Source organism: Triticum dicoccoides, chromosome 1B, assembly GCF_002162155.2.
Source record: "Triticum dicoccoides isolate Atlit2015 ecotype Zavitan chromosome 1B, WEW_v2.0, whole genome shotgun sequence".
NCBI lineage: Eukaryota > Viridiplantae > Streptophyta > Magnoliopsida > Poales > Poaceae > Triticum > Triticum dicoccoides.
Window position 1 is genome coordinate 242,639,689 of NC_041381.1, and position 27,769 is coordinate 242,667,457.

General features: G+C 42.5%; 1 protein-coding gene and 1 long non-coding RNA gene across 3 annotated transcripts; both read left to right on the forward strand.

Moving 5' to 3' along the window:
- The first annotated feature begins 257 nt into the window (after positions 1-257).
- LOC119350318 (rhomboid-like protein 11, chloroplastic) lies at positions 258-2,787 on the forward strand. Its single transcript, XM_037618209.1, has 6 exons — positions 258-350; positions 746-792; positions 1,115-1,155; positions 1,238-1,404; positions 1,507-1,569; positions 2,383-2,787. The coding sequence occupies exons 1-6, from the start codon at positions 258-260 to the stop codon at positions 2,560-2,562; spliced, it is 591 nt and encodes a 196-aa protein (XP_037474106.1). The 3' UTR covers positions 2,563-2,787.
- Positions 2,788-24,773: 21,986 nt separating this feature from the next.
- Positions 24,774-26,175, forward strand: LOC119330112. 2 transcript variants are annotated; one of them, XR_005159919.1, is made up of 4 exons: positions 24,774-25,282; positions 25,354-25,443; positions 25,520-25,615; positions 25,836-26,175. It is a non-coding gene; the product is annotated as an uncharacterized LOC119330112 (long non-coding RNA). The 2 variants fall into 2 exon arrangements; XR_005159917.1 differs by lacking the exon at positions 25,836-26,175 and having other exon boundaries at positions 24,785-25,282; positions 25,520-25,777.
- Positions 26,176-27,769: the final 1,594 nt, after the last annotated feature.

Sequence of the window (27,769 nt, forward strand, 5' to 3'; positions counted from 1 at the left end):
GGAATGGAACGAAAGTTTGTCAAAAAAAAGGACAGAATGTTTTTTTTTGTCTCCAAATAGGACAGAATGTTTCCACGAGAAAAAAGCGGTATGTTCCTACATTCCTGACCTCCATCGCAAGGATGGAACAGAACAGCTTTGCTGAATAATCTTCGCTGGCACCGGAACCCTCTTTGCTAATAAGTCCCTCATCTCGAAAAAACCCACACAGCGGGCTAAGAAAAGGGGGGAAAACAGAGTTGGGGAAGAAACGAGCCATGGCGCAGCAGCTGCTGCTTCTCCTACCCGCGCCTTCGGGGACGTTCTCGAAGCCACTCCCTTCCCCTGCCCCCTCCCTGCCCCGGCGCCATGTCTCCTCCATCTCCATCACACGCCGATTAGTGGCGGGAGTCGCCGCCGCCCGCCCGCGATCTATGCTAGTATAGTAGAACATCTGCATAAACCAGAGTTATGGGAGATGTAGTGTACGAGTTGTTGAATTATGTATTTCAATTAAATTGGCCATAAGTACTATGGCTGTTCAATTGCAAGAACACCCTGAAGAAATGAACAATGGCACAGACAATGATGTGAACTTGTGATCATAATTTTTTATTCATATCCTCAAATTACGAATTTATATCCCAAACATTATGAACACGTGTCTACTATTTATATTACTATGTGAGGATATATTACTAGTTGGATGAAAACTGAGGACACATTTTTATTTGTTGATTTTTGTTACCTTTGCATTGCATTTCAGATCCGGCAGATAAAGACACTCTACCTGTACCATGCATTCCCGTCTTGGTATGAGTTTGTGACGTCAACGTTTTGCCATGCGAACTGGTCAGTTTAAGTTGTTGCGGATTGCATTTATATATATTTTTCTACGTATGTTTCTTTCCATTTTAGTTCCCTCTGTAAATGCAAACAAATAGTAACTAACAAACTATTGTACTGATATACTCACTCCGTTCCAAAATAGATGACTAAACTTTATACTAACTTTAGTACAAAGTTGGGTCACCTATTTTGGAACGGAGGGAGTATCAGTTAACTGTAAGTGTTTAACATTCTTTCGGGGCAATGTATAATTTTCACTCATTCAGTTATCTGTAATCCATTACAGGAATCACCTTTCAAGCAATCTGTTCTTTGTGTACATTTTTGGTGAGTTTGGTACCTGAAGCAATGCTTTGCTTGATGCTTGTAGTTTTGTTAAAGGATGCCTAGTTATCATCTAAATATACAGGAAAGCTTGTGGAAGAGGAGGAAGGTAACTTTGCACTGTGGATGTCTTATATTTTGACCGGTGCTGGAGCAAACTTGATTTCATGGTTAGTTCTTCCAACGTCGTCTGTGTCGCTTGGAGCATCTGGGGCTGTTTTTGGCCTTTTCACAATTAGTGTACTAGTAAAGGTGATTATGCCTAATCTTGACCTGTTTCAGAGTATTTCCCTCGATAAGCAGTAATCTCATATAATTATTTCCAATCTTTGTGTTGCTCCTTTATTGCAACAGATGTCCTGGGACTGGAGAAAGATTCTTGAGGTCCTTATCCTTGGTCAATTTGTTGTTGACAAGGTAAATACTACACTATCTTGCAGGGAATCCTCTATTTGTTGTTGCCTGACTCGACATTTATTTGTTGAACATATCTTAGTTACAGCGATGAAATAAATACATCTGCAGGTGGGGTTGTTCACTGCCGCCTATTCATTGTATTACTCCCTAAATATTCATAGTTCCATTTCCCTTCAAGGGAAAACCTCTGAAAGAATTTCCATATTGACCTTGGATTTTTACTGAAAAAAGAGACAGCGTCATCAGCTATCACAAAATTACAATCCTTAAAATTCATCATACATTCACAATGTCACAAATCACTAGTTTACAGGACAAACCATCCAGGATTGATGTTCTCTTAAAAAAAGGATTGCCATGTTTTCTCACCCATCATGACTAAAAATACTCGGATATATTTCTAGATAATGAAATGCTAGGATATTTGACAGTAGGGACTATAGGAATGATCGATTATAAGTTCATATGCAGATGAACTGATTCCTGCAGACTTCGTGAATTCTAAACAGGCGTTTGATGTTTACGTATTTATTTACTACTATCTCTGTTCCAAAATATAAGACGTTTTTGTTGGCTAAACTAGCCTACAAAAACATCTTATATTTTGATTTGGAGGGAGTATTTTGCTAATTTCTATACCAAAGGGGAATTTTGGCGCAGCAGTAAAGTTGTTCCCCTGTGACCGTGAGGTCACGGGTTTGAGTCCCGGAAAAGTAGTAGGATCCTGCGCAAGTGGGAGCTAGGTGTACTGGGCTGGCTTTTTTTGGTATACCAGGCAGACTTTCTTGATTAAGCCCTGTTTTGCTCTTACAGGTCATGGAAGCTGCACGTGCAACTACCATAACAGGCGCAGCACTTCAAGTAAACAACATTGCCCATGTCTCGGGTGCTTTGATTGGTGCTGCGTTAGTATTTGTGATCAACAGAATCCCCTTATCATCTAATGATGATAACCCAAAGGCTTCAAAGGATAACAAGGACAAAAGAAGTTAATTTAAGCTAGAGCGCCATGTTAACACACTATATCGTTCATTACAATTTTTCTTCTTCAAATGGACTACTCATTGTGTCCACATTCATACATAGTTCTGATTTCTGTTTGCAAAAAAAGGATAAAAGACAACATCCCATAGAGGTTCTACTGGAAATCATCACACTTGTAGTGTAAGGTTCATTTCTGTACCTTTGTAACAATGTCATCGAAAAGCTAAATTTTTTCTGGAGTCTGACTCGGTAGCAATTCATGATTTATAGCTCATACCGAGTGATTGATATGGAGCGTGTTTGGTTATATGCACCGTTTTTTGCCTCCTTGCATCTGGCCCAGTTAGGTCTGGCTGAGTTTATGCAGGGTAAAAATCATGTTCTCCATGTTGTTTGATAGGCTGCATATAGGATGGCTGTATCAGGGAAGCAATTTTTTTGCGGTGTTTGGTGGGTCCACTTAGCTGGGTTCATGCACTGTACGGTGTTTGGTTGCATACACTGAACATGATTAAGAGTTAACAATTACACATGACACGCAGAGTTATCCTCGAGCGTCTCGGCGACTACGGTGCATGGTGGCTGCGGCACCGTGTCCAACGTGATGAGCACGCAGTCGCAGGTGAGCATCCTGTCAGCGGTGCGTCGAGCTAGTTGCGTGTTGTCGCCACAGGGGAAGTCTGCGAGGAGGGCGTCGAGGTAGAGGTTGGGGAGGAGAAATGCAGTGTGCGCGTGATTGCGGCGTTAGTGTACTAGGCCGCGGGGCGAGGAGGCCGAGAGGAAAGACACAGGTGGCAGCGGCGGGCATGACATGGCGTCCTTATGGCAAGGTTGACGATGATCAGTGAGAACATAAAGAAACCACTCCAAGTGTAAAACCATCACAAGAAACAGAACCGTACAACGAAAGTCGTGTAAAATAATGAGAATGTCGAGGCATGAGAACTGGGAGGCGGTGGAACCAAGACGCAGGGGCCACGCGGCAGGCCCAGGCCCACCCCTAGGGCCTATGGGGGCCACATGCAGCCCTCTGGCCTATGTCGGTAACCTCCGGAACCTTTTGGACTTAAAAATTTTGCTAGTATTTTTTGGATTTTTGATAAATTTTATTTTTCTGCAAAGTCCTAAAACAGCAACTGATAACGGGCATTGAATTAATAATTCAGTCCGTAAAAGTAAATATAAATTGGTGTCAAAGCTATGCCAAAGTGATATGCATATAGCATCAAATAATCAAAAACTATAGTTATGTTTGAGACTTACTGTGACGTTGCTCTCCAGGGCCATCGACCTTCACAAGGACCGACTCCTTTGGGAAGGAGGATATCGCTGTTTCCTCTGGTAATGAGGAGGAGCAAGAGCCGCAACAGTCACGCCTCCTAGCAGATGTGGCGGCAATGGATGAGGATTACCAGGCGGAAATGGAGATCCTGATCGAGTGGTCGCTTAGGTACTGTGGTCCAGCGCCGTCCTCGCCTGGCCACCACGCTAAGGTGGAGCCTGCGTCGCCATTGCTTCTGTGCGTCAAGCCGAAACCGGTGTCCCCCCTTTCCCCGTGTAACCATCCCGACCATTCCTTCGCCACTGATGACCCACAAGTATAGGGGATCAATCGTAGTTTCGATAACTAAGAGTGTCGAACCCAACGAGGAGCAGAAGGAAATGACAAAGCGGTTTTCAGCAAGGTATTTTCTGCAGGCACTGAAACTATCGGTAATAGATAGTTTGGTAGTAAGATAATTCGGAACGGGTAGTAAGTAATAAGTGTAGCAAAAGTGCAGCAAGGTGTCCCAATCCTTTTGGTAGCAAAGGATAATCCTGGACGAACTCTTATATAAAGCAAAGTGCTTCCGAGGACACATGAGAATTACTGTCAAGTTAGTTTTCATCATGCTGATATGATTCACCTTCGTTACTTTGATAATTTGATATGTGGGTGGACCGGTGCTTGGGTGCTGTCCTTACTTGGACAAGCCTCCCACTTATGATTAACCCCTCTCGCAAGCATCCGCAACTAGAAAGAAGAATTAAGATAAATCTAACCATAGCATGAAACATGTGGATCCAAATCAGCCCCTTACGAAGCAACACATAAATTAGGGTTTAAGCTTCTGTCACTCTAGCAACCCATCATCTACTTATTACTTCCCAAAGCCTTTCCCTAGGCCCAAATCATGGTGAAGTGTCATGTAGTCGACGTTCACATAACACCACTAGAGGAAAGACAACATACATCTCATCAAAATATCGAACGAATACCAAATTCGCATGATTACTTGTAACAAGACTTCTCCCATGCCCCTAGGAACAAACATAACTAATCACAAAGCATGTTCATGTTCAAGATCAGAGGGGTATTGAATATCATTAAGGGTCTGAACATATGATCTTCCACCAAATAAACCAACTAGCATCAACTATAAAGAGTAATCAACACTACTAGCAACCCACAGGTACCAATCTAAGGTTTTGAGACAAAGATTGAGTACAAGAGATGAACTAGGGTTTGAGAGGAGATGGTGCTGGTGAAGATGTTGATGAAGATTGACCCTCCCTTGATGAGAGGATAGTTGGTGATGACGATGGCTTCGATTTCCCCCTTCCGTACGGAAGTTTCTCTGGAAGAATAGCTCCGTCTGAGCCCTAGATTGCTTCTGCCCAGGTTCCGCCTCGAGATGGCGGCACTTCGTCCTGAAAGCTTCCTTTTGATATTTTTTCTATGTCAAAACCCTCCATATAGCAGAAGATGGGCACCAGATGATGGCCAGGGAGGCCACAAGCCCTGGGGCGCGCCCCCCAGGCTTGTGGCCACCTGGTGGGTCCCCTTCTGTTGTTTCTTCACCCAATATTTTTTATATATTCCAAAATATTTCTCCGTGAAGTTTTAGGACATTTAGAGTTTTGCAGAATAGGTATCTCAGATTTGCTCCTTTCCGGTCCAGAATTCCAACGGTCGGCATTCTCCCTCTTCATGTAAATCTTGTAAGATAAGAGAGAAAGGCATAAGTATTGTACCATAATGTGAAATAGCAGCCCATAATGCAATAAATATCAACATAAAAGCATGATGCAAAATGGACGTATCAACTCCCCCAAGCTTAGACCTCGCTTGTTCTCAAGCGAAAGCCAAAATCGATAATCATGTCCACATGTTTAGAGATAGAGGTGTCGATAAAATAAAATACGAACATGGCATCATGATCATCTTTTTAAAGCAGAATATATTGTCATATAACTTCTTATGCCAAAGCGATAATTCATTCACAAAGTAAAGTATAGGCCAAAGAACTTTATTGAAAACTAACAAACTATGATCTCAGTCATTGAAACAATTGTAATTTATCATAATATCGAAAAGAGTCAATGTAAGAGCTTTTATGTAGCAAGTTCACATACTCAACCATCATTTAATCTTTCAAAATTGCTAACACTCAGATGATACTTATGAGATCAAAGCTTCAATCAAACACATAGGAAGATATGGGCTTATAGTTTCGCCTCCCAACCATTTACCTGAAGGGTAATGTCAACAATAATAATTTATGATCACCTACATCCGAGTGGATATATATATATATATATATATATATATATATATATATATATATATATATATATATATATATAGGAGTAGGATTTTCTCCAATAGCTTGCCACAGAACTAGTTAAGGTTTTCGACGGTGTAAAAGTTCTTAAAAATCATGAAAAAAATACTGAACCAACACACGTATAATATAACATGATCCAACATAGGGATTAAAAAAATATGACTGCATGTGTCCTGGACAAAAAGAACAAATGTTTCAATATATATTGTTCCTGCAGTGAGCTGAAATGCTTGTTTGTTTCACTGAGGACACATAAATGCATGTTTTCACAATCACACCATTGGATCATCTTATTATATTAGAGTGAGGCTCCCATATTTATTTCATATTTTTTACTTACTTTTAAACCTTTACATGTTTAGCAAGCCTTAACTAGTTCTGTGGCAAGCTATATATGGATCGCCCCCAACATATAGTGCTTGCCAGAAAGAGAAATATAAAAAGAAGGGTGAAGATCACCATGACCTTGTATATAGGTAGAAGGTGAAAGTAAAAGATAAGCCCTTCGCAGAGGGGAGTAGAGGTTTTCATGCGCTTTTATGGTTGGATGCAAAAGAACGTCACTTTATATTGTCGCTTGTGATAAAGAACTTTATTATGCAGTCCATCACTTTTATTTCTTCCATATCACAAGTTTGTGTAAATCTTATTTTCCTCACACTAAAAGATCACACATATTTAGAGAGCAATTTTTATTGCTTGCACCGATGACAACTTAGTTGAAGGATCTTACTCAATCCATAGGTAGATATAGTGGACTCTCATGGCAACTGGGTTGAAGGGTTTTGGATGCACAAGTAGTATCTCTACTTGGTCAGAAGACTTGGCTAGCATAGGATCAGAAGCAAGCTCAACATGTTGGAGGATCCATGACAATATAACTTCTATTCGGATATAAGAAAACATAACTTATTATGTTGTCTTCCTTATCCAACCTCAACCTTTTAGCATATAATATTTTAATGAGTGCTCACAATCACAAAAGATGTCCAAGATAGTGTATTTATATGTGAGACCTCTCTTTCTTTATTACTTCCTATTAATTGCAACGATGACCAAAACTATGTTTGTCAACTCTCAACAAATTTGATGCGACATACTTCTTATATGTGAAGTCATCACTCTCCATAAGATTATTATATAATCTTTTATTTCTTTTATTCTATTACTTTTCCAAGATCAAAGCAAGAAAGCAAAGCCCTCAACTCAAAACTAATCTTTATTATATAACTCTCACACTTGATTACATAGATAGAACAAAAAGCAAAACCCAAAGACTAGATCATACTAAAACTTTTATTCTACTAGATCAAGATATAACCAAAAGGATCAAACTAAGATAAACGATAAAGGTAAAGATGTGATGGTGATACGATACCGGGGCACCTCCCCCAAGATTGGCACAAGCTAAGGGGAGTGCCCATACCCATGTACTCAAATCTCCTTCTTCAGAGGTGGTAGTGATGAAGTTGATGATGTATTTGTCAGCTTCATTAAGGTACCCTTCAGATCCTGCAATTCTTGGAGCACATGTTGGAGTATAATTGCATTCTTCTAAACGTCCTCCAACATATGCTTATTTTTAGGCCACCAAGAACCTTTCCCTGCATTACTTTCACTTGGACGGGATATATCCCAACTGGAGGGAATATGTGCACGAGAAGTATTCTCCACTCCGTAGTTATGAACCAAATTATCAAAGTTGTTCCGATGTAACCTGCGTAAGGGCCTCCTAGAGGGAAGCCCTTCTCATATCTCTTGGCCTTCATGGTTGCTTGTAGTTCCTATTGCTCGATGGAGATCTGGAATAGTAGAGATGCCGGCTAGAGTACTTCTCTCCGAAGACGGAGAGTGGACCTCAAGCGAATCTCCTTCATCTTCCTCCATCATGACATCCTCAGAATCCTCCCTCCCGAGTTCCATCTGCATCAACCAAGCATCGACTTCCGCATTGTTGGAGGAAGAAGACATGATGCCTGGCCTTGAAAACTCTGACAGAAAACAACTAGAAACAAGAATAGGGATAATATCGTGGTCAAAACCTCCAAGAGATTATATAATGATTTTTTTACCGTGCAAAACAAGTAATCTAGGAGAAAACAAAGTCCAGAGGGCACACGAGGTGGCCACAAGCTTGGGAGGCGCGCCCAGGGGTAGGGCGTGCCCCCAAGGCTTGTTGCCTCCTCATGCACTATTCGGACTACTTAATTTCCTAATTTTTTAAATATTTCAAAACGGATTAAAATTGCTATTGGAAAACTTTTGGAGCCGGTTTACTTACCGTATCACATACCTATTCCTTTTCAGGGTTCTGGAGCGCCCTAGAAGGTTTCTTTTATGTACCTCTTGTGTTATGGTATGAATAATATTGGTTTCAACATTTATGAGCGTACCTAAGATATAATGTTTGATTCTTTGCCCATCAACATTTATGAGCCTTCAACATTGTTGATCTTGATGGCGCCGGAGCGATAAACTTCCTCGATAATGTAAGGACCTTCCCATTTAGAGAGAAGTTTCCCTGCAAAAAATCTTAAACGAGAATTGTATAGCAAGACATGGTTACCTACATTAAATTGTAGCTTTTGTATTCTTTTGTCATGCCATCTTTTAACCTTTTCTTTAAACAAGTTGGCATTTTCATAGGCTTGGGTTCTCCATTCATCAAGTGAGCTAATGTCAAATAACCTCTTTTAATCGGCAAGTTTAAAATCATAGTTGAGCTCTTCAATTGCCCAATAACCTTAAATTTCTAATTCAAGAGGTAAGTGACATGCTTTTCTATAAACCATTTTATATGGAAACATACACATGGGGTTTTTATAAGCAGTTCTATAGGCCCATAATGCATCATCAAGTTTCTTAGATCTATTCTTCCTAGATCTATTAATGGTCTTTTGCAAGATCAATTTTATTTATCTATTACTTAATTCTACTTGACCACTAGACTGAGGGTGATATGGAGATGCAATTCTATGATTAACATCATACTTAGCAAGCAATTTATGGAAAGCACCATGAATAAAGTGTGAACCACCATCAATCATTAAATATCTAGCGACTCCAAACCTCGGGAAAATAAATTCTTTAAGCATTTTAATAGAGGTGTTATGATCAACACTACTAGTTGGAATAGCCTCTACCCACTTAGTAACATAACCAATTACAACTAAAATATGAGTATACCCATTAGAGGAAGGAAAAGGTCTGATATAATCAAATCCCCAAACATCAAATGGTTCAACAACAAGTGAATAATTCATAGGCATTTCTTGATGTCTACTAATGTTACCAATTCTTTGACATTCATCACAAGACAAGACAAACTTATGGGCATCTTTGAAAAGAGTAGGCCAATAAAAACCAGATTGTAATACCTTGTGTGCGGTTCTATCTCCAGCTTGGTGTCCTCCGTAAGCTTCGGAGTGACACTTGCGTAGGATTCGTTCTTGTTCATGCTCAGGTACACAGTGTCTAATAACACCATCTACTCCTTCTTTATAAATGTGTGGGTCATCCTAGACGTAATGTCTTAAACCATAGAAAAACCTTTTCTTTTGTTGGTACGTAAAACTAGGTGGTATAAATTTAGCAACAATATAATTGGCATAGTCTCCATACCAAGGAGTACTACGAGAAGTATTTATGACAGCTAATTGTTCATCGGTAAAGCTATCATCAATAGGTAGTGAGTCATCAAGAATATTCTCTAACCTAGACAAGTTATCTGCTACGGGGTTCTCAGCCCCTTTCCTATCAGTAATATGTAAATCAAATTCTTGTAGCAAGAGAACCCACCTAATAAGTCTAGGTTTAGCATCTTTATTTTCCATAAGGTATTTAATAGCAGCATGATCGGTGTGAATAATTACTTTAGAATCGACAATATAAGATCTGAACTTATCACAAGCAAACACAACTGCTAAAAATTCCGTAGTAGTAGCATAATTTGTTTGAGCATTGTCTAGAGTTTTACTAGCATAATGGATAACATTTAAATTCTTACCAACTCTTTGTCCTAGAACAACACCGACAACATAATCACTAGCATCACACATAATTTCAAAGGGTAGGTTCCAATCAGGTGGTTGAATAATAAGTGCAGAAATTAAGGCTTTATTAAGTATTTCGAAGGCTTCTATGCAATCATCATCAAAAATAAATGGAACATCTTTTTGTAAGAGATAAGTGAGAGGCCTAGAAATTTTAGAGAAGTCTTTAATAAACCTCCTATAGAGACCAGCATGACCAAGGAAACTTCTTATACCTTTGACATCTTTAGGACACGATATTTTTTCATTGCATCAACTTTAGCTTTATCAACTTCAATACCTCTTTCGGAGATTTTATGCCCCAAGACAATACCTTCATTAACCATAAAGTGGCACTTCTCCCAATTCAAGAGAAGATTAGTTTTTTCACATCTCTGCAAAACTCGATCAAGGTTGCTTAAGCAATCATCAAAAAAAGTTCCGTAAACGGAAAAATCATCCATGAGAAACTCAACAGTCTTTTCACAAAAGTTAGAGAATATAGCAGTCATACATCTTTGAAAGGTAGCAGGTGCATTGCATAAACCAAACGGCATACGTCTATAAGCAAAAGTACCAAAAGGGCATGTAAAAGTAGTTTTTTCTTGATCCTCTTGTGACACAGGTATTTGGGAAAAACTAGAGTATCCATCTAGAAAGCAGAAATGTGTATGTTTTGATAGTCTTTCTAAAGATAAAGGATAATAATATTTCCTAGTAGCTTTGTTTAATTTTCTAAAATCAATTCCCATTCTATAACCTGTGATAATTCATTGTGGAATCAATTCATTTTTATCATTAGGAACAACAGTAATACCTCCCTTTTTTGGGACACAATGAACATGACTTACCCATCTACTATTATCAATAGGATAAATTATACCTACTTCCAGAAGCTGTAATATTTCATTTTTACCACTTCTTTCATTTTTGGATTTAACCGTCGCTAGTTTGGCATCAGGTTCTATATTAATTTTATGCTGACATAGAGTGGGACTAATGCCCTTAAGATCATCAAGAGTATAACCAATGGCAGCATGGTGCTTCCTCAGAGTTTTCAATAATCTCTTTTCTTCATGCTCTGAAAGGTTAGCATTAATAATAACATGATATATCTTCTTTTCACCGAGATAAGCATATTTCAGAGTATCAGGTAATTGTTTAAGATTGAAAACAAGATAGCTCTTGGGCGGAAGAGGATTTCCAAGAGTCTCAACAGGAGAATTATGTTTCGAGATAGCCCATTTTTTAAACAATATCTCATATATTTCATTTCTTTCATTCATATGCATATCATTTTCATGGTCTAGCAAATATTATTCTAAATGGTCAGTAGGAGGCACAACAATAGAAACAAGATGAATAATTTCATCTTTACTACCTGATTCTTTATCACAAGGTTGTCTACGAAATTTGGAGAAATTAAACTCATGAGACACATCACCAAAATGAACACTGACCGTTTATTTAGTGCAATCAATCTTAGCATTCACCATATTCAAGAAAGGCCTACCAAATATAATGGGACAAAAATCATCTTGTGGGGAACCAAGAACTAGAAAATTAGTAGGGTATTTTATTTTCCCACACAAGACTTCAACATCTCTAACAATCCCAAGTGGCGTGATAGTATCTCTATTAGCAACCTTAATAGTAACATCAATATCTTCTATTTCAGTGGGTGTTATATCATTCATAATTCCTTGGTATAAAGTAAACGGGATAGCACTCACACTAGCACCCAAATCACATAAGACATGATAACAATAATCTCCTATTTTAACAGAGACAATAGGCATGCCAACCACTGGTCTATGTTTATCTTTTCCATCGGGTTTAGCCTAGTAGCTTCATCATAGAAATAAATAACATGCACATCAATATTTTCGCTCAAGAGATCTTTTACCATAGCAACATTAGGTTCAACTTTAATTTTTTCAGGCGGTGTAGGTGTTCTAGTATAATTCTTACGAACCATAGTTGAAGCTTTAGCATGTCTTTTATCCTAACAGGAAAAGGTGGTTTCCCAATGTAAGCGGTAGGAATAATAGGATCAACATTATAAGTGGTGGTTTCTTCTCTAACTTCAATGGGTTCTACTATTTTTACTTCAATGGGAGGATGATATTGAAACCAATTCTCATTATGGAGATCAACATGAGTAGCAAAAGATTCACAAAAAGAAGCTACTATCTCAGAGTCAAGTCCATATTTAGTGCTAAATTCGCGAAAAGCATCGATATCCATAAAAGATTTAACACAATCAACCTCAAGGTTTATACTTGAGTCCTTACCTTCGTCGAGCTCCCAATCTTCGGAGTTGCGTTTAATTCTCTCCAAAAGATCCCATCCGAATTCAATAGTCTTCTTCATAAAAGAACCAGTACAAGAAGTATCGACCATGGATTGACCATTACAAGAAAGCCGAGCATAAAAATTCTGAATAATAATTTCTCTTGAGAGCTTATGATTGGGGCATGAATATAACATTGACTTAAGCCTCCCCCAAGCTTGAGCAATACTTTCTCCTTCATGAGGCTAAAAATTATATATCATTCCGATCATGATGAACCAGTTGCATAGGATCAAACTTTTGATGAAATTCCAATTTCAATTGGTTGCAATTCCAAGCCCCAATATCATCACATAGCCTATACCATGTCAATGCCTTTCCCTTCAAAGATAAAGGGAAGACCTTCTTCTTGACTTCATCTTTGGGAAAACCTGCAAGCTTAAATAATCCATGATACTTCTCCGTCTTATATACTTTACCTAACACCTTTTTTCTTGTTTTGGACTCTAATTTGCATGTTTTGAATGAAACTAACCCGGACTGACGCTGTTTTCAGCAGAACTACCATGGTGTTGTTTTTGTGCAGAAATAAAAGTTCTTGGATTGGAACGAAACCTTCTGAAGATTTATTTTAGAATAAATAAAAAATACTGGAGCCAAGAACCATTGGAGGGGGTTCCCTGGCTGGGCACAAGACACCAGGGCGCCCCCCTCTGGCGCGCCCTGGTGGGTTGTGCGCACCTGGTGGCCCCGCTGACCCTAATTCCAACTCCATAAATACCTATTTTTGGAGAAAAAAATAGAGAGGAAGTTTCATCGCGTTTCATGATACAGTGCCGCCGCCACCTCCTGTTCTTCATCGGGAGGCCAAATCTGGAGCCCATTTGGGGCTCCGGAGAGGGGAACCTTCGGTCTTTGTCATCACCAACCCTCCTTCATCACCAATTCCATGATGTTCCCCACCGGGAGTGAGTAATTCCTTCGTAGGCTCGCTGGTCGGTGAGGAGTTGGATCAGATTCATCATGTAATCAAGTTAGTTTTGCTAGGGCTTGATCCCTAGTATCCACTATGTTCTGAGATTGATGTTGTTATGACTTTGCCATGCTTAATGCTTGTCACTAGGGTCCGAGTGGCATGATTTCAGATCTGAACCATTTATGTTTTCACCATTATATCTATGTTCTAGATACGATCTTGCAAGTCATATTAACCTATACATGTTATGATCCGTAAACCCAGTGTGACAGTAATTGGGATACTTTCCGGTGATGACCGTAGTTGAGGAGTTCATGCATTCACCATGTGTTAATGCTTTGTGTCGGTTCTCTATTAAAAGGAGGCCTTTATATCCCTTAGTTTCCTTATGGACCCCGCTACCATGGGATGGTACTACAAAAGATGTCATACAAGTTCTTTCCATAAGCATGTATGACTATTTATGGAATACATGCCTACATTATATTTATGAACTGGAGCTAGTTTTGTATCGCCCTAGGTTATGACTGTTATATGATGAATATCATCCAATGTATCCACCGATCCAATGCCTACGAGTTTTTCACATATTGCTCTTGCTAAGTTACTATTGCTATTGCTACTATTACAACTGCTACAAAACTGTTACTACTATTACCGTTACCACTGCTATCAAAATTATCATACTACTATGCTACTGATCACTTTGCTGTAGATATTTAATCTCCAGGTGTGGTTTAATTGACAACTCAACTGCTAGTACATGCAAATATTCTTTGGCTCCCCTTATGTTGAATCTATAAATTTGGGTTGAATACTCTACCCTCAAAAACGGTTGCAATCCCCTATACTTGTGGGTTATCAAGACCTTTTTCCGACACCGTTGCCGGGGAGCATAGCTATATTTGTTGAGTCACTTGGGATTATTATTTATTTATCACTATGAAGAATCTGAAGGATAAAAAAACCAAGATCGTTCCCTCTAAGACGAGGGGAGGTAAGGATTTGCCAGCACACTCTGCACTTGATTCACCTTCTGTTTTGAGTAGACTTGCAACACCACCACATGCTATTAATCCTGATATGTCGCAAGTTATTGATGATGCTACTTCTACTATGAATGATGCTAATGGTGATGCTAGTACCTTGCTTGATGATAATGTGCCAGTAGGTGAATGTCTTGATGAACAACTTGCTAGAGCTAAAGATATTGAGAATGTTGAAACTGATGAAGTACTTGAAACTGAAAATCTTGAAACACCTATTAGACCTAGCTCTCCTAGATTTGAAATGCCTAAGATAACTAAAGGTTATGTTATGGATGAGGAGATAGCTAGAGACTTTCTTGCTTGCAATGATAGATATGATCTTAAGAAATTATTACGCAAACTGAAAGAAAAATCTTTGGATGCTAGAATGAAATGTGACCCTAAGTTTGCTACTTCACCTATCTTTGTTACTGATAAGGATTATGAATTCTCTATCGACCCAGATTTAATTACTTTGGTTGAATCTGATCCTTTCCATGTCTATGAAACTGAAACTGTTCTGGCACATCTTACTAAATTAAATGATATAGCCACCCTATTTGCTCATGATGAGAAAATTTGCTATTACTATATTCTCAAGTTATTTCCGTTCTCATTATAGGGTGATGCCAAGATATGGTACAATACTCTTGCTCCTGGTTGTGTGCCTAGTCCCCAGGATATGATTTACTACTTCTTTGAAAAATATTTTTCGGCTCATAAGAAGCAAGCTGCCTTACATGAAATATCAAACTTCGTCCAAATTGAAGAAGAGAGTCTCCCACAAGCTTGGGGAGGCTTCTCCAATTGCTTAATCCTTTGCCCGATCATCCTCTTAAGAAATATGAATACTTGATATCTTCTATAATGGACTAACCGATGCTTCTAGGGACTTCTTGGATAGTTCTGCTGGTTGTGTTCTTTGGGAACGAACTGTTGAAGAAGCTGAGGAGTTATTGAATAATATATCAAGAATTATGATGATTGGACTCTTCCTGAACCACGGCCTAAACCCACTCCAAAGAAGAGGGGTATCTTATTTCTCCGTCCCGAAGATATGCAAAAGGCAGTGAAATGTATGAAGGAATAGGGTATTAAAGTTGAAGATGCCAAGAATTTACCTCCTATTGAAGAAATACATGGACTTAATACGCCACCACCACCGATGGTAGAGGTTAATTCTTTTATGAAGTTTGATGAAAGTGACATCCCTTATAACAAACATCCTAGTCAATGCCAATATGAATTTGATAGGTACATCATAAAACAAGATCACTTCAATGCCAATGTTATGAAACAATTGAAATACAACTCTGATATGATTGCTTGCTTGAGTGACTTGTTATTTAGAATCACTAATGATGTTAGAGGTGTAGGAAAACATGCCTCTACGGTTCAAACTCAGTTAGAACAATGTCGTGGTATAACACATCAACCTATGGGACCATCGGCCCCTTGTGGTTCAGCAAGGGGGAAGAGCGCATTGTACTAAGAGCAGAGAGCGTAGAGCAGCATGACAGTGATGACATGAGCAGTTTTTACCCAGGTTCGGGCCACCGCAAGGCGTAAAACCCTACTCCTGCTTTGGTGGATTGATGAAAGGACCATGGTGGAGATGCAACGTTCTAGCCCGACAAGGTCGCCTTGGGACGAGAGCAGCTACGCGCATATGAGCGTATAGGGGTCTGAATCCTTTCTAAGGTCGCAATGGCCCTCCTTTTATAGGTTAAGGGATCACTAGAATGGCAAATCAGTCATTACATACTGATTGGATAGCAAACAGTGTTATCATACCTAACTCTGGAGACAAGACAAGGTGCATTAAATGTACCACTTAGTGTCACATCATGGGCATAGCCCAGCAAGCCTTGCCGTGCTATTCAGCCACCTTCTCACCTGTCTGCGTGACATGTCTCCTGGAGAAGTGTCATTTAGGGGCGATCTTCCTCGGAAATGGCTATGACGTGCCAAATAACACCCACTTAATCACCTGGGACTCGACACCGCACCAATAGGTGACTTGTGTTACTGTGAGGTGGAGCGGTAGAGCCTTGGCGGGTAATCTGCCCTTGGCATCCCCAGGAAACCTGCCGGGGAAGTCTTGAGACTTGTCTTTGGGGTAACCTCGACCCCGTCAGGCTTGCCTGCCCGGCAAGAGAGGTTTTTCCTTAGTGATATCTTGTTCCTTTGTCTCGTCTTTGTCTTCTTGATCCGCCCTTTGATTTCTCAAAGAGCTATCTCTTCTGCTCGGCCTGGCCTTAGATGCTGCAAGGTTGCTCTTAAGCCTGTGTACAGTCCGGGCAACACACGCCTAGGTTTTTTTGCACCAACAGGTGCCCCCAGGCCTGCTTGAACATGCCGCAGAGCGTCGTCGGGGTAGGCCCTGTCTAGTACACAGGTGAGGGGGTTGCGGTAGCTCATCCTTTGAGATCTTCTTTGCTTCTTCATTAACCTGTGCTTGATTCAATTTCCAGTTCTTTCGTGCGTCGTGTAAGACGTCATGGGGGAGTTAGTGAGCCATGATCCATGGGCTACCCACGTCTCATGCTCAGGGGATGGTAACTGCCATTCCACTAGCTTCCCTACTTCTGGCATTTCTTCCACGTGTGCTGCATGCGTTGCGCTAGGTTGGTGGCGGACACGGAGAGCACGGAAATGCGTGCCATGTCAGAAACCCAGACGCCATGGATTGGCACAAGGGGTTGGCCTCAATTCCATGAGCCGTTAGCAGCATGGGAGGGAGCCAGATTGGCGGAGCGGGGCTGTTGTTTCCCCTGAGTGAGGAGCCAGTCCTCGGCTTCGTTTTCCTTATAAAAGGGGACGTGGGCGGGGGCGCAGGCTCACACCTATCTCCTCCTTATTTCTTCTGGTGTCGTTTATTCATCATGGTGAGGGGAAGAGGACGCAGTGGTACTCCAGTAGTGGCGACGAGGGCTTCTGCTCGACAGCACCTCCCTCCTCTCATTGGGGATGCGGAGGCGGAGCCCACTATGAGGGGAGTCGGGAGAGGACGTGGGCGTGGTCGCTGTGGCGCTCGGGGTCAAGGAGGACGGGGCGGTGTATTGATCGCACCTCCTTCGGCCGTTCAGGGCCCGAACAAAGGCCACGTTGGAAATCAGCCGTTGGAGTTCATCGTCAAGCTGCGAGGGCCTCCGTGCAGCCGTCTCCGGCTCCTCACTCCATGTGCAAGAGTGATGGAGGTTGAGCAGCCACCGGGGCTGAGGCTGCATATGAGGGGTGGTTGTAATGGCAGCATGTGGGCGGACGTGGAGGTCCCCGGTCCTCATGTCTTGCTTCTTCGGCGTGGTTGGAAGACTTTTGCTCGTGCCCATAGCTTGGCGGCTGGGCAAGTCCTCCATTTTATGTTAATGGAGGCTACCCCGCTCTCCGTCAAAGTCTTCGGACACTCGGGTACTCACTTAGGGTGTTGCCCGAAGAGCTCGACCGATGATGAAAGCTCCTCCTCGAGCGATAGCGATGAGGAGGACAGTGACGACAATGACGACGGCGCCGACGGGGAGGACGACGACTCCGACTCCAGCTGAACACCGGCCGCACCATCATCGTCAGGTGGCAACACCACCATCTGCACCTGCATCTCCTCTCCGGCAAGGCGATTTTCTAGGGAGTTGGATGTGGAGGTGTGGACGGTGTCTCCGGCTCCTCCAGCAGCCTTCCAGCTGGACCCCGGCAGGCTTCCTCGTGGGCTCCAGCTTTGTTTTCCATTCCGCATCCTGCTGGCCCTGGTGGTGGTGACCAGGGGATTGTCTCTGCGGCTCTCTTCACCATCACCTTCGTCTGTGCCCTCCCGATCTTGTCAGGCTCCTCGTCATGGGGCGTGACGGGGTTAGGCTGGGCTTCTGCCCAGGCACCTCTTTTGCCCTCTTCGCCTCCCACCGAAGTGCCTAGGAGGAGAGGGACAAGAAAGGGATTACGGGCACTTATCTTTTTTTAGTCTAAAATGTGTGGGCATTTGCCAAACTTTAGTCTAAGTTATGTAATCTTCTTTATCCATGTTTGTGTTCTGTAAGATCTGTACTTGCTTATCATCATATTAGTGAAAAAGAAAAAGCCTTGCTGGGTACTTGTGCATGTAACATGTCCATATAGGGGCGAGATGCCTCTATATGATTAAGTAAACAAGTTTTCTCCGGCAAGCTATCCTGCCGGTGCCTTTAGTTTGTTGCCGCGGGGCTAGGCCTGCCGGGCATGAAACTATAAAAAGGGACCAGCTCCTCATCGAACCTTCTCCGTCAAAGGCCACTGCGACCACCTTGACCGAAGCAACGTTCGGGACAAAGCATGGGAACACCTATGTTTCGAAGGTGACGAGGTTTTCATATGCACAAGTTTGCACTTTACAGAACAAGTATGGATAATAAGGAACTTATCTGTTTGGCTCGTCGGGGACCATTGTGTAGGCTCGTCTCCATTTCTTCTCTTTGGAACCAAGTCCGCGGCAAGAACCCTGTAGCTTAGTGCAGATGAAAACAGAGCTACATGCGATCTTATATACATGATCATGCTATGCTCATGGTATGCTTATGCATTCATGCAAGTTTTTTTTGTTGGCCCCCCAGCGCTTTGTTTATTTATCTGTTGCTTAGGGTATGTGCTTGGCTTTGTACGAAGTGTTACATACAACATCGACAAGGCTTGTACAAAAGGGTGGCTGTCGTCCAGGGCTCCATAGCCGCGCTTTATGGGTAGAACTTACGGAGATGCTCAATGTTCCACGAGTTTTGCAACTGAATGTCATCTCTGGTCTCCAGATGGACTGTGCGAGGTCTAGTGACTCGTACTACCCGGTAAGGGCCCTCCCACTTCGGCGTCAACTTGTTTGCATGCTTGGCATACTGAACATGCCTAAGGACAAGGTCTCCTTCCTCAAACCTCCAGGCATGGACCCTGTGGCTGTGATAGCGATGCATGTCTTGTTGGTAGCATGCAACACACGTAGTAGCCCAAAGACGGTTCTCCTCAAGTAGCACAGCATCGTCACGCCGGTGTTGTTCTTCTGCTACTTCATCGTAGGCAAGTACTTGAGGTGATCCATATATGAGTTCCATGGGGATCACTGCTTCTTCCCCATAAACTAGGGAGAAGGGAGTCTGGACGGTAGCTCGATTTGGTGTCATACGAAGGGACCGAAGAACCATCGGCAGCTCATCGATCCATCGCCTGCCACACTTCTGCAGCCTATCAAATGTTCTTGTCCTTGTAGCACTTCAGCGTTCGCCCTCTCAGCTTGTCCGTTGCTTCTGGGATGGGCAACAGAGGCAAATGAGACCTTGCTTCCGAGGGCATGAACGTATTGCATGAAGGCGCGGCTTGTGAATTGAGTGCCATTGTCAGTGATGACTCTGGCGGGTACTCCAAAACGGCACACCAATCCTTTCAAGAACCTGACTGTGCGGTCACCTTCCTCATGGGCTCCACTTCCGGCCACTTTGTAAACTTTTCGATCATGACGTACAAGTATTCAAAGCCCCCAGACGGAAAATGGCCATGACAAAGGGATCATTTGGAGAGCTTGAGCAAGCTGATGGATATTCTTGGAGTGGAACTGGCAGGCTTCACACTTGGTGACTAGCTCAATTGCATCTTGGAGGGCTGTGGAACAGTAGAAACCTTGTCGGAAAGCTTTTCCAACCAGGGCCCTTGATCCAATATGGGAGCCACACATACCCTTGTGTATCTCTGTCAACAGTTCCTTTCCTTCTTCCCGGTAAATGCACTTCAATTTCACATCATTGGGCCTTCTTCTGTATAGCATGTCGTTAACAAGATGATACATATTGGCCCTCCGGGCTACTCTTTCAGCTTCTTCTTGCTCTTCGGGAAGTTCTCTTGTTTGGAGGAAATGGACTATGTGCTGCGCCCAAGTTGGAGCCTGAGGCTTGGCAACAAGGACCAGTGGAACCTCCTCGTTCATGGGAGCGCATGCCTCAACCGCAAAGACTAGTAGTTCGGCGGGAGGGTGTAGCTCACTGATCAAAGGGGGAGTTGTTACCGCCAAGCTCTCTGCTGGGGGCTTCGAGAAGCTCTGCCCGGAGAGGCTTGCCAGAGTCCAGTTTCCTCCTCTTTATGTCCATTGTTGCAGGAGATATAGAGGGTTGAGTCAGATGGAGAACTAAAGTCCCTGGTTCCACAGGGAGTTTCTGCGCAACACACTTTGACAGATGACCAGCAATGTTGTTTTCCTCACGCGGCACGTGCTTTGTTTGTAATCCATCAAAGAGCTCCTCCAACTTTCTCACTTCCTCTACATATGCCTCCATCGATGGCCTTTGATAATCCTTGTTTAGTTGCCCCACCACAAGTTGCTAATCTCCATGAATGATCAACTTCTTGATTCCCAGTTCTGTTGCGATCCTGAGCCCGGCAAGGAGTCCTTCATATTCTGCAATGTTGTCGGTAGCCTTCTCCCGGGGGAAATGCATTTGAACCATGTACTTGAGGTGCTCCCAAGTGGGAGTAATAATAGGCATGCTAGCTCGCGCACCTTGTAGGGAGATGGCACCATCAAAGTACATGATCCATTATTGGGGCGCTTCCTTGCCTGGGATAACTGTCTCCAGCACTTCTTCGTCAGGGGTAGGCATCCACTCCGCAATAAATTCCTCTAGTGCTCTGCTCTAAATAGTTGACATGCTCTTAAACTTCAAACCAAAGCTTGATAACTCCAAAGCCCATTCCAGTATTCTGCCAGTGGCCTCAGGGTTCCTTACTATGCGTTGTAAGGGGAAGCGGGTGAGAACCGTGATCTGGTGTGCTTGGAAGTAGTGGCATAGTTTCCTTGTGGCCTTGATGAGACCAAAGATCAACTTTTGCACACCGGAGTACCTTTACCTAGCCCCCTGCAGTAGGGAGCTGACGAAGTACACTGGCCACTGCACCACCTTCTTCCTTGCCATGACCTTGGAATGGTCTCCGTTGCCCCCTCTTCCTTGTTTTGATCTGCATCTGACCTTGTCGGGACGAGTTCACTTTCCTCTCTGGAGGGGACGGCAGTTGCGTCTGCTCCTTCATCTACTTCCCGATGTGCCACCAGTGCTACACTAACCACTTGATTGGTTGCCCCTAGGTATAGCAACAACGACTCTTGTGGTTTAGGAGCGACTAAGGTGAGAACAGAGGAAAGATAGGTCTTCAAATCTTGTAGCACAGCGTCTACCTCCGGGGTCCACTCCATGGGCCCTGCATTCTTCAAGATTTTGAAGAACGGCCGGGCGCGCTCGGCGTACTTGGAAATGAGCATGCTTAGAGCGGCAACACATCCAGTCAGATGCCTCATGTCTTTAACTGTCTTGGGTGCTTGAATTTGCTCAATTACCTTGATCTTGTCGGGGTTGGCCTCTATCCCCCAATGGGACACAAAGAAGCCAAGTAGCTTGCCGAAGGAACGCCAAACACACACTTCTCTGGGTTGAGCTTCAAGTTGATCTTGCGTAGATTTGCAAAGGTCTCTTCCAAGTCTTGAATGAGAGTCGATTTATCCTTGGTTTTGACCACTATATCGTCCATGTAGGCTTCAATATTCTTGTGAGTCAAAGCCAATCTGCATTGCTCTTACAAAAGTGGATCCAGCGGTTTTTAACCCAAAGGGTATCCGTACAAAATAGTACATGCACTGGTACAACGAGGTTCTATACAAACGATTTTTAACCCCTTTCCGTGAATTGGAACCGTCGCCAAGTGAGTGTGGGCGATAGAGTGGGTCTTCCCACACGAGCTCGTGTGCGACCGGCGAGCGAGAAAATACGGTTATACGTGCAGTAGTGCTAAAAAATAGAATTATACATGCGAAATCGTTTCCGGTTGTAAGTACATCTCACACAGTCAGTCCCCGCTAAAAGTTTCCGTTCGTATATACATCCCACACAGTCGCTCCAAGGAAAACATTTTCGTTCGCAGGTACATCACACACAATTTTCCCCGTTAAATCATTTATGATAGTGTTGCCATCACACACAATATCAACAATTTTATTGTTTGCGTTATTGAATGCATCACACATGGTGTGTAGAAGAAACTGTGTGGCAAAGACTATCCATCACAGACAGTTTTTATGTGGTAAATGTTTGCGCAATGTGGCCTAACACAAACAGTTTTGAAGAGAATGTCGTGTGTGATTGTTCATCAATCCAACACGGTTTATTGCTAGAAACTATGTGTGTTGCCTTAGGTCATCGCCCACGGTATTTTCTCAATGACCGTTTGTAATAGCAAAAACCAATTAGCAGGCTAATTGCCCTATTATTAATATACATTTATTAATCTAACTGACAATCATATAAAACACATAATATATTTCATTCCCATATTAAGGAAGTAGGATTTCATAATTGAAATACATTAGACTACAACATGATATAGCTTCAACACTTAGCTACCCCATTACACAACTGCACCAGCACCAAGTTTCACATGCAACATCTAGAACCTCTAGAAATTAGAATCATAGACAATACATAGACAAGTGCATCTGATCGGGAAAACTGGTGAAGCGGAAGGTGAATATTGAGCCTTCATTGATATTGAAGGTCTTTGCAACTTTAGGCCAGTGCCTGTGGATGATTGACTATCTATCCTTCGTCCTCTTCGGGAACACTTCAATATTGAACTGTGGGTGTTGTATGAAAATCTTCCTCGCCTCCTGACCATAGAGGTGGTTTGGGAGGTAATCATCAGCAAACTGCTTTGGAAAGGCCTGAAAACAAGGAGTAAAAAAGGTAAGGTATAATAGTTAGTACCATCTTGTAGTGAACTGATGTATTCTTCGTTGTGCAGACAAAGATCTTTTTGTTTTTTGTCGCTAATTTCTTTATCCTAACAATCTTTCTGAGTTTCTTGACTTGATTGATATTCATGGACAACTCATTCCCCATATGCAAAAGGGCCGAACAGTGGGTCAAAACCTCTGACAGCAGGACCTACATGTGCAAGACCAAATTGTTAAAAGCCTAAATATTAGAATGGTTCCTGCAATTGCACAATAACGTGCTATTAGACAACGGACCATGCACGTGCTAACCTCAATTGTAAACCTCAGTGCTTCCCATTGTTTCCCTGCAACACATATAAGGTAGTTAGTCATCAGGTTAAGTAAGAGTTTGCATGCTATCAGTAAAATATGTTGATGAAAAATAAGCACATTGCAAATTCATCAGATTAATTCAAGCCACATGGAAAACCCATTTATCAAAACCAAGCATGATTAAGAACTAGGAAATATAGCACTTGTATATGTTTCTCATGTATTAAGTGCAGCCAAATTCGATTTATTCCTCACATGCACAACAATACAAGATTCTAACCACGACAATTGGACATCGCATTGCAGAACTAAACCAAGCAGTTAACTAAACACCACAACAAATGAAACAAACATTAACTCAGCACCACATTGCACAATATAACATTTAAAATAAAAAAGAGGCTAGCCAACTCGCTTGGAGAAGGCTCCCCCGATTTGCATCCTTCCTGGCCGTTCGATCTTGGTCAACGAGGTCCTTTTTTCACTGCTGACCATTGGATGCTCGATGGAAATTCATCAGTCTCGTTTTGACCGCGCGATGAGTTCATTGGGGTGATGACTTGTGGGCTCAGCCTCCTGCGCTATTGGCTGGGTCAGTTCTTTTTGGGTCGCGGGCGGCCTCTCCTTGCCCGCCGCGTGCGTGTCTCGCATTGCGCGTCGTGGGCTAGTGCGCGCCTCTGGCTCGGCAGCCGGCTGGAATGACACGTCTACACCCGTCGTTACCCTTCCATGCAATGACGAGTGGGTCAAGATGGCCGTTGGTCCATTGTGTAAGCAACTTTCTGTTGTTTTCCTCCATGTTACGTCTGTGCAAATGTTTCTCGGCGGGAGCGTATGGGCAGAGAGGCATGGGGCAGTGTGATGCAGGTCAGCCGATGCGTGAACACCCGCGTCTTCCTATCACACAATGATGGGTGGGCCAGATTGCCGATGGTCCTACACGTCGGTTGGTGGGCTTCCTGCAATCCATGTCGCTTCAATTATGCCAGGGTTGGAGAGAGTTGTTGGGTTCCTGTGCGTGTCGTGCCGAGGCTGACCTCCACGCACTACCGCATCCACTCACGCGTCGTTTCTCCAGGTCGTCCGGTGCCTTTGTTTAGTTTTACAAGGCCACTGATGCTGGGCCCGTGTTGAGGGGCAGAGCCAGTGGTCAGTTGCGCTATGTTCGATAGCTGTTGGGTTCGTGTGGCCAACGCATTGCTGACAACTGAACGTGCGAGCGCCGCGCGTTGGGTCCCTCGTGCGAGGCGTCGCCCATGTGCTGGTGGCAAACCCTTCCTCAATCACAACAGCCGCCAGAGCCGCCGCGCCTCTCCTTCCTCCTCGCCGCCCCCTCCCGCGGCGCGCATCCCTCGGATCATCGTGCCCAACTCCCCTTCGTGTTTCTCCTCCTCCCAGAACCACATCCCATCGCTTAGGCTCCTTGGTGGCGGCCGGCTCAAGGCGAGCCTGGCGCAGGCGGGGAGAAGCAGCGGGGCGGCGGATGTGGGTGGGAGAGTGCCGGACGGCGCCGTCATTATCGCCCCGCCAAGACGCATCGAAGAAGGACCAGGATCTCACCCTCGTCCCTTCTTGATGCACCTCCCCAGTGAGTTCCTCCTGCCTAATTCAGCTCCCCTTTCCATCTAATTTCATTCTTGTTTCACATGTTGGGTTGGTTGGCAAGAGACGTTGCGCCGCCGACTGCAGTAGCCAGGGTTGGCGTTGGTGATGTCTGTAGTATTTTCGTCCTCTCCAGTCACACAATTCCTAGGTTTGGTCAATATACTTATCTTTTGATTTCTCCTATATTTTCCTTCCTGATTTTGTTTGATGATTTGCTAGGTTATGGGACTGGATCTCCATTTTCCAAGATTCTTAGCTGATAAGTATATTGTGCGGAAAAATCTCTACTGAATGACAAATCCAAGCAATGTAAGTGACCTAACATTTCACTGGTTGTATGGTACATCTCATACAATTTCTGAATTCCAATACCGTTCCTATGTAGCTGGATACTCCATGGGACAAAGTTGAAGCTTTGTACATCACTTCTCTACCTGTTTATTAATGTTTCTTCATGTTTGGCAGTGATCTGGGTTTCCATGTACTTGATGGATGCATTCCTTATCTTTATGTGTTCCATCTATGTATATATGTTTCTGCCCATAAATGTATTTATGAGCTTGCTCCATTTTTACTGCTTTCCTATGTCAATTTGAAAAGTACCTTTATTCCCCTAAAAAGGGCTATACATGCATTTAAATGAGTGCACATTTTCTATAAACATAAGCATTGTCTTTACCCCACTGCTCTCTGGTGTGCAGCGACGAAGATTTCATGCTCAACCTCCCTCACGGCCCCATGTTCGGCTACTTTCCAGTTTTGTTAGTTTTCTTCTTGGTAGCACTGAACACCATGGAAACATGGGTGTCGTGGCCACACACATGCATTTTGTCGTCCTCCTTAAAATTCAGTTAGATTATATGCAAACATGCAGCCGTGTTTACTTAAGATCCAATTAGATGAATGTTGTTTATTTTTCCATATAGTTTCTATTTACAAAGGCCTCATATGAAAGTTGGGGACATGCCGTGAACATATGGTTTTGTGATCTATGGTCTTGAGTCATATGTTGGATGGGTGATAATGGAAATTTCTTGAGGATAAACCCGTGCATAAGTTTTGTGAGAGTTAAACCTGTTTTATGAGAGGTAAAGCTGTTTTTTGAGAGTTAAACCCGTGCATACGAATGTATTTTTTTAGAACTGGTCAAACTATTTTTTGTGAGAGTTAAAGCTGTTTTTTGGAGGACAAACCCGTGAATAAGTTTCTCATATGTATAGATTAATTAATAGGATCGCAATTTAAGTTTATTGGAGCTCTTTTTAAGAAGTGGGGGTCTGCTTTGGTTTCTTGCTGTTTGCATATTCTCTTAAAAACACTTGACTGACTGCAGCTGACTGTTTATACATCAATAATATGGGCAGTTGAATATGGCGTTTTCAAGTGAAGGATTTCAAAAATCTAATATGGCATGCCTATTTTTCATGGAAAAACAAATGGTACCTTATTTACTATTTAGTTTTTAAGCTAGACTAATTTGACTACACGCGTCCTGAGGTGCCTTCTGTTTTGGAATAGTCATAGAATGCTCCTTATTACGAGATGTTCCTTTGTCACTATTTGAAGTTCTGCCTAGGGTGGCCTTTGTCTTAGTTTACAGCTTCATATGGCTACCTATGTATAACATATGTATGTTCTGTTTGAACTGTCTCAAATCACATAGAGATGTTAAATTTTCAATTTGTTGCCTCGCGGTCGTGTGACATCACCATGTTTACTCCAGAAAAGTGGAATGTGCAGAGTTTTTGTGTTGATTAGTCAAATATTTGCTTTGCCTTAAAGACTCTCCCCATCTATGTTCCAGGTTGTGGCAACGCTGCAGATATGCCCATTGCCATTGAGCATTTCTATCTATATGCTTCTACAGAGTATTTGGTTTTTGTGCTATACGCTTGATGAAATAATTTCCTTATAAGCTGGGACAAGGCGTTTGTAGTTGATATTTGTACTATAAGCTCAATTTTTTTGGTTCATCTCATCTCTGGTTATTTTTTCGTTTTTTGTGTTTCTGTAGCATATTATCATTAGCATATAAAACCTCTTATATTTCTTGTTTTCAACAATTATTCTTTGGCAGGTAAGATTATGATAACACTAAGATTATCATGAAAGGATTCAGGGCTTTTTTTGAATCCAGATTATCACACATGATGCAAAATTAACAACCACGACTTTGAAATATGGATGATGATGCTTATTATGTGCTAGAAATCAAATATGTAAAGGAGAAGATAATGTTTGCGAAGGTGTGTATATTGAACAAGCATCCTGATTGATGTGTTTTTCTGTTGTTTCTTGATGTGCCCTCATGCAGCTGTGTCCATATATACTGATTGTTATACTTATTGTTGTGTGAGTTGCGGGAGAGGGGAGAGAGATACGGGTTGATTCTGGGTAAACTTTGCTTAATTTGTTGGAGAAAATGCTCGATAGATCTCATGGATGGATGAGGTTGTGGCAGTAGTTCTCGGGTGCAATATCTATCTTGATAGAGTGACCAACCAGGGCACATTAGAAGCAGAAGAAGAGGAAACGTTTGGGCCGTCTATGGCGTTGAAGATTCAGCGTTTCTGTCTTGTGTACATGCACGGCCAGTTCAGTAACTAGATGGCCTTTTCTACTGTACTGGTGCTGC